Source organism: Homarus americanus, unplaced genomic scaffold, assembly GCF_018991925.1.
Source record: "Homarus americanus isolate GMGI-L3 unplaced genomic scaffold, GMGI_Hamer_2.0 scaffold2539, whole genome shotgun sequence".
Lineage (NCBI taxonomy): Eukaryota > Metazoa > Arthropoda > Malacostraca > Decapoda > Nephropidae > Homarus > Homarus americanus.
Window position 1 is genome coordinate 1,942,539 of NW_024725489.1, and position 10,161 is coordinate 1,952,699.

General features: G+C 36.2%; 1 protein-coding gene across 4 annotated transcripts; it reads right to left on the reverse strand.

The window, feature by feature from the left end:
* Positions 1–10,074, reverse strand: LOC121864959 (fucose-1-phosphate guanylyltransferase-like). Of its 4 annotated transcripts, none has more exons than XM_042364182.1 (7): positions 9,844–10,074; positions 9,247–9,377; positions 8,704–8,839; positions 5,817–5,885; positions 4,407–4,550; positions 3,785–3,988; positions 1–2,354 (listed from the first exon to the last, which is right to left on the reverse strand). In XM_042364182.1, exons 1-7 carry the CDS (start codon positions 9,938–9,940, stop codon positions 1,318–1,320), a joined length of 1,818 nt encoding a protein of 605 aa, XP_042220116.1. In that variant the 5' UTR covers positions 9,941–10,074; the 3' UTR covers positions 1–1,317. The 4 variants fall into 4 exon arrangements, with proteins under 4 accessions (XP_042220116.1, XP_042220118.1, XP_042220119.1 ...); XM_042364184.1 differs by lacking the exon at positions 9,844–10,074 and adding an exon at positions 9,511–9,632 and having other exon boundaries at positions 8,727–8,839; XM_042364185.1 differs by lacking the exon at positions 9,247–9,377 and having other exon boundaries at positions 8,727–8,839; positions 9,844–9,973.
* Between the last annotated feature and the right edge of the window lie 87 nt (positions 10,075–10,161).

A 10,161-nucleotide genomic window follows, 5' to 3' on the forward strand; every position in this document is an offset into this window, starting at 1 on the left:
TGTACTGTAATTATTTTATTTATTCTCCCAGTAAATAGCTTACTTCTTAATTTTATTACAGGTAAGACATGTTCATTTTTAACCTTCCTACATCCTCAACCCTTGTCTCTGTAGGTGTGCATGTGAATAAGTCGAGAGTCAGATCCTGTACGCAGCACAGAATACTATTGCTACAGGTAGGCAGTCACACCTGGGCTGCTTTGCTGGGGCAAGCGTCAATGTAAATTACAACTCCGTGTTTAAAGTAACTTGTATAATTTTTGCTCTTTTTATGCTTTCATTATTGTTATTTATTTGCTTTATTTATTGCCTTGTATATGCCTACAATTTTAAGTTTTAATGTTACAGTGTACTGTATAGTTAAAGAGGAAAATATCACATACAGATTGGTTTTTTTACCTTAGTGAATATTTTAGGACTCCGAGCTTGTCTCTGGGAGTTTTTCAGGAACCTAACCCTCACAGTTAAGAGGAAAGACTGTACAGTATTACACACAAAGTCGACAACTGTGTCACTAAATGTCGGACTCTCATTCCTCTTTGGTTAAAGGTCTGTAAACTATATCTTTTTATGCAGCCATTCTTCACATAAATTATGCCTAATTGCTGTTCTTTTTCTGCTTCATACAGAGAACAAAAGCAGGATATGAACAACAGTCTCTTTCTAATTCTCTGTTTTTCATTAATTATAACAGATGTATTCTCTTATGGTCTTCTATAATAAAGCACCAAGATTTCCATCTGGTTTACCCATCACTTCAAATAAGTTTGGTGAATATAAATTTTCAGGTCAATACTGTCGTATTTCATCGAGATTCATGAAAAACAATTGTACTTTGACTAATATCAACCATTGCTGTAATACTTAAGGTTTTCAAGTGCTGAATTCTAAAACAACAAATATACTGTAGTGCATCACACTTATAATATTGAAAAAGACAATACTGTACAGTAATGAATTCCAGTGAACCAAAAGACCCTGTTCTTAAGTGTACAGTACAGACAGTGAACAGAAATTTCCCGCTAGGCATGAGGCCACGTGGCAAACAACAAGTTTTAAATTTGTTCTGTTTTTACTAATACAGTTACAGTAGTACTGAATTTTACATGGAGAAATAACCAGAATAAAAAATGTTTCCTTTCCTACCTCTTGTTTACTTTTTACAGACCATTATTATTTTATCCCAAACCATGCTAATAGTAACTGATATTACTCAGTATATATAACAAAATATAAACTTTACAAACTTCAACAATTAAACAAAATATCATAGCTACTAGTAATACCTAACAGATACTCTTAAAAACAATGGTTATCTTATATACATGAAGACAAGTGATATCTGTCTTTCAACAGTGTCTCCAAATCTTTGAGCATCACAACATCGCTCATACTAAACAAGTGAGAACTTTTACCTCCATCAATACTAGTTTGTAGTGCCTCTCCATCTTGTTCATGTTTAATCTTGTTTATGGCGTGGTGTGTGAACCAAAAGCTCTCGGCAGCAGTTGAACCTCCCAAGAACATTCGAGCTGTCCAAAGGGATACAGTGCTGGAGGAACTTGGCACCATTTCTCTTACATCATAACCAAGAATTCGTGACACATCACTAATGCTACAACCATAATTATATATATTAGATAAATCCTTAGAGACACTTTTCATATTAGCAGTCAAATCAAATGCTACTGTGACATATATTGACTCACCCTTGAACACTATTGGTACAGTGTGGTACAAAAGGTTACCAAATAGATTCAGTTCATTGTTAAGGAAGGAAACATTAGAACACTCCTGGATAACACAATTGCTCATTATAATATCACTATCAACTTTAAATGACAAGTTTATGTGGCAGTTTTCTATGACAAACTGTGTTGAATCTTGAGGTACAGTTATAGTCGGGGTTGGACCTGAGAAGTAAGTTTCTATAATCATGCCATTCTCAAAGGATGATGGTAAATTTTCTCTAACTTTTACTATGCAACAATCATGTGAATTACTGGTATTTTTCACTATTGCCAACTCTTCACAGAAATTTCTCATAATATTAAAATGCATCAAATACTCCTCCATGGTTCCCATATGATAAAATTCAGACTCCTCCAGGAGAAGAACCTTTAAGCTGAAATCCTTAAGAATTGGTAACATTTCAAAACGAAAGTCTTTAAAATCAGATGGTTTGGCATCCACCATTCGTGTGCCCAAACAGGGCAGAAAATGGGCATAAGCATCAAGTTCTGAAGACAGCGGTGAATTTTTTCTGTACCATTCCAGGAGATCACGACACACTCGACTAGAGAGCCAAAATACACTGTCACTCCAGACCTGTTCCTTGGAGATGTCTCCTTCCTCTGAAATTGAGAATTAAATACAGGACTGTACAGTAGTTCAAAGTATTTGTGAAAAATGAGAAAAGCTATACCTGTACTATACTCTATGCTGCTACCCTGCAGTATTGTAGGATAAGGTTTGCAAGAACAAACAAAAATATGTTATACAAAGCTTTGTGCAAAAAGGACAATACTGTAGTGTAAATATATTCTCTTCAAGTTTGTTAATGTCATTTAAAATTTATTTATACAAAAGACTATCATACAACTTTAGTTACATTAAAAAACATTTAGTCACGTTTGTTATCCTATTGCAGCATGCCTTATGAAAAATTAATCCCCCCCCTGCCCAACAGTGTAACACAGAGCATGCTTCAAATACAACCTTAAAAAACTTTTGTTTACTATAAATAGTAAATACTGTACAGGCAAACCCCTTTATTCATAGCCTCGGTATTTGTAACCCCGTTTATCCGCAATAGATTTATTGTTATGCATTTCCACTATTAGCAATGGTTGCCCCGTTTATTCACAAATTCTTAGGAGCAAAAATTTTGAACCACCCGCCTCAGCCGTAGTGTAGGACAGCGTGTGTACGTATTCCTCAGCGATACACTCCCGCTCGCCTCAGTCTCACACGTGCTGGCGTGTGTTTTGTGTGATCTAGCAATGCCTAAGCGACCAGATACTAAAACTCCCAGCAATGTTGCTAAGAGATCACGTGTGGCAGTTACGTTGGACGTGAAATTGGATATCATAAAAAGACATGAACACGGAGAAGGAACGTCGGTGATGGGGCGCGTGCACAGCTTGGCTCCCTCTACAGTGCATTCTATAGTTAAAAGTGCCAACAAGATCAAGGAGATGGCCGGGTCTGCAACACTACTGACGGCTACGAAGGTGACGAGGTTCCGTGATGTCTACTTTTAAAACTTACTTCACACACCTACGCACATAAACATTCAAACACTCAAACATGTAAAGTGCCCCTGTATATTGTACTTGTAAATATATACGCCTAATAAACTCAGTGTTTGTTATTGATATTATTTGATATTATGCCCTTGTTTCTTTATTTATTTTATGTTCTAAATGTATTGAGTAAAACAAGTGACCACCACGATGCCCGTATCCCCCCTATTTACATAATTTTTTATGAGAAAAATTGCTCCGCTATTTGCAACGAGTTTCATGCCTGTAACCTTTGCGATAAGTCAGGCAGCCCTGTACTGTACTGATGAAAAGGACAATGGCAGCACATGGAAACCAGAGCAAAAATCTTTGGAAATGTAAGTGCCACTTTAGAGTGGATTTTTCTGCAATGTTAAATGTTTTAAATACAGTACCTGTACTTCATTTATATTTAGTATGGGGTAATAATAATTTTACATTTTACGCTATGATCAAAGGATTTGTCTATACTAGCGGTAGTCAGAAAGAGAGAAGCTCACCCTTCACAAAAACTGCTCCTCTTGACCTCATGACACTTTCTGATGGTTTCTGCAACACCTCCATACATTCTTGAACACTGCTAGTGCAAGTTGATGACTGGGTCACATAATTTCCTATCACATAGACACCATGTCCCTTGCCAGTGGAAAGAGATGAAGGGTGACCCAAAGCTACCACATCTGCTGACTCTAAAGATTTCATATCTGAAAATAAAATGTTATCGAGACATTAAGTGTCACTGGCTTTTTCATCTAGTTAATCCGAGACAATTTTTTGTTTCTATTCTTGCATTTTTTTTTCTGATTCTGTACAAAGTATGACATATGAGTAACCAGCTTTTGTCTTCACTATTTGAGATTTAACTACCAATATTTATTATTAGAGCATCCTACTGTTCTGGGTTTTTTTTCATAAATGATTTAAATTAAATTTTAATCTGTTGTGAGTTGCAAAATGTATGATAGATCTAATATGGGGGGCTAATTAGTGTACTGTATTGATGTTTATAAAACCAATGAATAGTGGAGTACTATACTGTATTTCTGTTTAACTTCTTTATTGTGAAGTAGCCTGCATAATGAGGAAAAGAGTCCAGTATATTAAGAAGTTGTACACACTGACCTAAACTATTTATATGGAGGCAATAAGTCTCAATATCATCAGCACAGGTAACAAACACCCCAGGCCCCAGCAGCTCACAGAAGGGTAGATACATGGCTAACTTGAGGTCAAACATCTGTGGTACACTACAGTTCATACTCAGTCCTGGAAGAAATTACCAAAACAGAAACTGTATAATAAACACTCAAACAGCTTTCCCAGAAAAAAATAAGGTACAGTACTGTACAGTACACTACATAATTTGTAAGTTCATTATAAAGTATCATTTAAAAAAAATGGTTTTAACCCTCATCTATACTGACTGCTTTACCTTACTTGTCACATGATCTTAGATACAATTTATGAAATAATACAATATTACTGTACAGTATCACAGAAAGATCCATGATAACTAGACAATTGAAGCTTTTTCTTACTACATATCATTTTTCTATCATCATTATCACTGGTTTATGGATATTTTCTATGCTTGCATGTGCTAGCTTGATGGCAGCTCTCCAAGCCTGTCTCCTGGTTGCCATCAGGCAAATTTTCTGGCTGGATGCCCTTCCTATTGGGAACTGGACCTTCTATGGCTTGCAAGTGCCCTCTTAACTGGCAAGGTTGGGTCACTACTTCTTTATTACCTTTTATGATAACAAAACCGAACTCTATCAGGCTTTACTTAACCAAACCTAACCTAATGGTTTTAGGTTGTCTTTAGTTTGTATTCCACGTTACAAAATGTGTCAGTACAGTACATGTGTATACAATTAGTCTTATCTACATGAATGTTGTTCATTTTGTACACAGGCTTCCTTGCAAAATGAATTTGAGAGATGGATCTTGGTCTGTAGTCTTAACCCTACTTCTTGAAAATTTATTATACACACCATTAGCCTCCTTTTCCTAAGCATTATGTTGTGTACAGTACATAATACAAAAAGCTGAAATAATGAATCAAAAGCTAAAATAAATATGCCCTGAGTACAATTAGTACATCTGTCTATGTATTTCTGATTTTAATTAACTGCTATCTCTGTAAATGAAGCTGTTCAACTCTACATAATATATCCTTTTTTTTTTTCAATTAATTTACTTTTTCACTTGACTAATACTGTACTCAGTCATGTGAAATACTTACTAAGTTGTGACCAGGACCTGATACCTGTAATACTTTTCCTTTCTGTCATCTAAAATTCCTGAGATAAATATGCAATAATCTTGCCAAAAGCTTCTTCCCTTCCCTTCCTTTCTCTTTCTTATTTTATTCTTCCTTCTCCCTGGTCTTTCCTCCTTCCTCTGTCTTCCTCAAGCTCTATCTTTGTTCTAGTATCTATATGGTTACTGCGCTAGTGCCCTAAGCATCGGATATTTTCAAATATTCAAGCTAAGGTTTCGACAACAATGTTCTAAACAAAGAAACCTTACCTTTGGCAGGAACAGGTGCAAATATCTTGCCCAACACACTATAACTAGGTAACCTCTGGCTACTGCCACCTGCAAGATAGAAGCACAGTACAGTATTATTTCTCAAAAGTAAATAATTTCTTTTACTTTATAATTTCAGTGTGTATATACAGTAATCCCGTGTTTTTTGCGGGATTTTTTATCGCGGTTTTGACCATTCGCGTTTTTTTTACTAAAAAACTATATACTGTATATATATATATATATATATATATATATATAATATCCTTAAAAAAAAAAAAAAATTAATTTTGCGCCCTTTTTGATATTCCCTTGTGCGGTGCAGCAAACAGACGCCACCCTTTCCCGTCTCAGACACCCGCTGCTCCCAGAAGCCTCAGTCCACACTTGCCTACCGTACTGTGAATGCTACTGTGATTACCTCTTCTGTTTGTCCTCCCACATGCATTCCACATGGCTCCGGGAAGTAAGCCAGCCTCATCAAAGGCAAATATTACTGTACAAGCAAAGACTCTAAAGTGACCAAGAGATCAAGAATAGTGATGACCTTAATGGAAAAAAACAGTTTTATTGGACAAGCTCAGAGGTGGTATGAGCTATGGCTCAAGATGTGGTGAAGACTGACAATTTATTTGTGTCTTTTGTCAGAATACAAGTCTTCAAGTGGAGGAATGTGGGTGGAAGAGGACTGGCTGGCTGGCGTGACTGAGTAAGTGCGGGTAGACGCCGGGACAGCAGGGAGAGGCTGGCAATGCGGGTGTTGCCGACCTCAGCGAAATATAAAAAATTTTATTTACTAATAAACAAATTTTTTGGTATATAACTGTTTACGTTTTTCCATTATTATACTACAATATGATTAGTTTAAAATAATGATGTTAGTAAATGTCGATACAGTGCATCAGTGATCAGTGTGACCACTGGGCCGTGAGTGGAGAGCTGTTTGGTGGCCACAGGTACAGTGATTCCTAAAAGAGTATTCGCGGTTTGGGCTTTTCACGGGGGTTTCAGGAACGTAATTCCCGCGAAAAACATGGAGTTACTGTACTGTACTTTTGATGCTTAATAAAGCGTAATACAGTACATTCTTACAGTACTGAAATTAATGTTTCCCGTTTTATTTCACACATACAGAGCATTTGGAAATACTGACGAGTGACTACTGTATATATAGCTCCTCCCCGACTTACGACCTACTCGACTTATGACCACCCGGACATACGACCACCCGGACATACGACCACCTCAGTCGTACCAAAATTTTGTCAAATTACGCATTTTCGAGTCCCAACATCAGTGATTGTGCTGTGTACTGACAAAATTTTCGTTTGTAATTCACTTTAAAATGGCTGGCAACTTAAAAGTGAGAGTTTTGTGGTGCTGAGAAGAAAAAGAGACACCTATTTTAGATTTTCTATGTATTATTTAAGCATTTTCGACTTATGACCATTTCGACTTACGACCTGGATTTGGGTCCCTAACCCCATCGTAAGTCGGGTAGGAGCTGTATATATAAAGTATTTGGGAAGACAGGACTAAGGAATGCACATTTTTTTAAAAACAAGTGGTGCTCAAACAGAATGTGTAAGTACAAGTACTGTACAGGGCTTTCAATCTGAACCTGCCATAGCCCAACTACTCAATTCACATTCATGTCTGGGCCAGTTAAAATTGTTCCTGGATTAATGTTCATTCATAACAATAATAAAAATTACAGTACAGTACTAACCACATGTATATGGGATCCCCCCTGTGCTGAATAAAATTGTCTGGCATTAGTGAAATAAAATATAAGTGGTATCCCTGTAGTGAAGAGGTTATCTCAGAAAAATTATTAACTGTATCTCTCTCTATCTGCAGGTATAAATGCCCTGTTCAGCTACTGGCCTGTGAGTCCCATGTGTATCATTTACAGAATTATGGAATCCATCAACAGGGCCATATTGTGAGCCATATGATGGACAAAAATTATGGACTTGTAAATGACAGGTCTACTAACTCCCAACTACTGAAAGTGTTGAATATGTGGACAGACATACTGGTTGCATGCAGACACTAGCTGTGACTTAAAATGGATTTCACAAAAGCATGTACTGTACTGCAGTAAGCATCTGCACCAACACCTGCCTGGCAAGCGGATCTCATCTTTCCTGCTTATTGGACTAGAACTAATGTACAAACAGGTATGTGGTTTGTGTGCCATATGATGTGTACCTCTTCCCTCACAATATGAATATGCTTTGATGTATTTAGTCAGACCAGAACTATGTTCCACTTTAAATAGACCCAACCATCCTTCAAAAATAGTCAGCCGCATAGTTTCTCGTGTTTTCTCCCAAACAAAAGTAAGATGATGACTATTGGTAGGGCAGTTGCAGGTACATGTATAAGTAAAGTGAATTAAAATGGAGAGAATAAAAAAATCTTCAGTGTGATGATTGATAACATACTACTGTGTGAAAATCATATACAGTACTAAAGAACAAAGTCATAAGGGTAAACAGAATGATGGTGTCTGATCTGATGAACATTCACTCACTAAGACATAAAACTTTAACAGGTGGTATGAAAATACCATTTGGCATTCCTATAAGAACAGCCTCACAATTAAAGAGCTCAGAGGGAAACATAACTGATATCTAGGCTAAAGAATTGTTCTATGAAGATGGTTAACAAAGCTGAAAAGTTATTACAGGTGTTAACTCGACCTGTACAGTATATTCATTTCACAATAGTGTATATTTATTTATTTTTTTTTATGATTTACAGTTTATAAACCATAGATCCTTAGCCACCTCCAAGACTTTGGACTTTCCACCTAGATATTTAGTGTAAACCCTGCAAGCATCATTAGTATTTTCTCAACTTTTCAAATCCACAATAATACCTGAGTGGATAATGAGCACTTTCCTCTGATAAAGTTCATCTCCAAATTCCTTATGCAGTTCCATCAGTACGTGGAGAGTTGAGCCTCCGACGCCCAGTTTTTGGTTTGGTGGATCAGCCACGACGCGAATGGAAACCTGGAGGGTCATAGAGTATTAAAAAATGCATACAAGCAGTAAAGACCTGTTATGTGTTATGAAGAGAAACTAGACTTATACTGTATTGTGTGTGACAACTTCTCTCACAAACGCAGCAATAGGAAGTCATGCCATCGACCAGAGATTAACGTGCAAGGTTAATGTTAGACCATAATCTTTTAGTACCTTATACTGTATACACCACTTGAGAAAACTTAACACATCAAGTCTATAAAACATTATTTTTAGCCTTTTAAAACAATCAGGAAGTAGGATTCCATATCAAGTAACATTTTAGTCTGGAATGAAGGATTTATATTCAGATTATAATGATGCTAATGTAGTTTTATTTTTCATTTTAGATTCTGAGTTTATTGGTACATTTAGTGTTATCTAGAAATACTTACCTCTGGTAATTGGCCATGTTTTTTCTTAAAATCAATTTGACGCTGAAAGCTTTCCCGCTGTGCTGCGTCGAAAGTTGTCAAAACTACAACATCCCAGAAGGGAGACTTTTCCACACCACAGAATTTGTTTTCTGTAAATTGTCATTAATTCTAATATATGTATGGACTAAATAGTCATACAGAGAAGTCACACAATCAAGGTAAACAGTATTTCAGTGTACATGTACAGTGTTAGGTAGTGAGAGGGAGCCATAGTAAACTTACAGTATAGACAAAAGGAATGGTCAGGGCATGAAGACAGGTCAATACTAGACTCAACATTTTACAAGTTTGGAAAAATTTGTAATTGAGATAAAAAAAAATTAATACATTATCTTCCAAATGGTCAAGTTGTGTGCCAGACATGTGTAACGTAATCTATCACCCATTTAATTGGTAAAAAATTAATCTTGATTTACTATCTCTGATATGACAGCAGTTATCTATAAACTATATAGAAACAAAGATCATTAAAATTTTCATATATGATTAAACTGGAAACTCCTTCGTGACTATTTAGCTAAAAATAAAGGAATAAACCTATATACATTTTATTACCTGTTTTAGCTTCAGGTGTGTGGACTCTCAGGCAATTGTAACGCCTGAAGAGATCCTGCATAAAGTCCCTTATCCTTTTACTTCTCTCGTTGTCCATTGTGTTATCTTGAAGGTTTGTGGAGTACAGGAGATGACGCCATGGAATAATTAACCAAAAAATCGTTGTTATCTGTGAGGCGATAACACAGGACCAGCCAGATAGCAAGGTAATCAATGCTAGAAAATTACCACGAACATGATCGCTAAACCATTTAATTATATTATCATAAATCTTTTCATTAAATTTGAATCTAATATGACATACCCTAGCGACCACAG

Bases quoted from the DNA above. Each gene is read 5' to 3' on its own strand.
- LOC121864959 (XM_042364182.1), bottom strand. From the start codon at position 9,940: ATGGACAACGAGAGAAGTAAAAGGATAAGGGACTTTATGCAGGATCTC. The intron at 9,378-9,843 runs GTAATAAAATGT...GACAATTTACAG, and splicing joins CACACCTGAAGCTAAAACAG to AAAACAAATTCTGTGGTGTG. The intron at 3,989-4,406 runs GTCAGTGTGTAC...TTTTATTTTCAG, and splicing joins CCTCCATATAAATAGTTTAG to ATATGAAATCTTTAGAGTCA.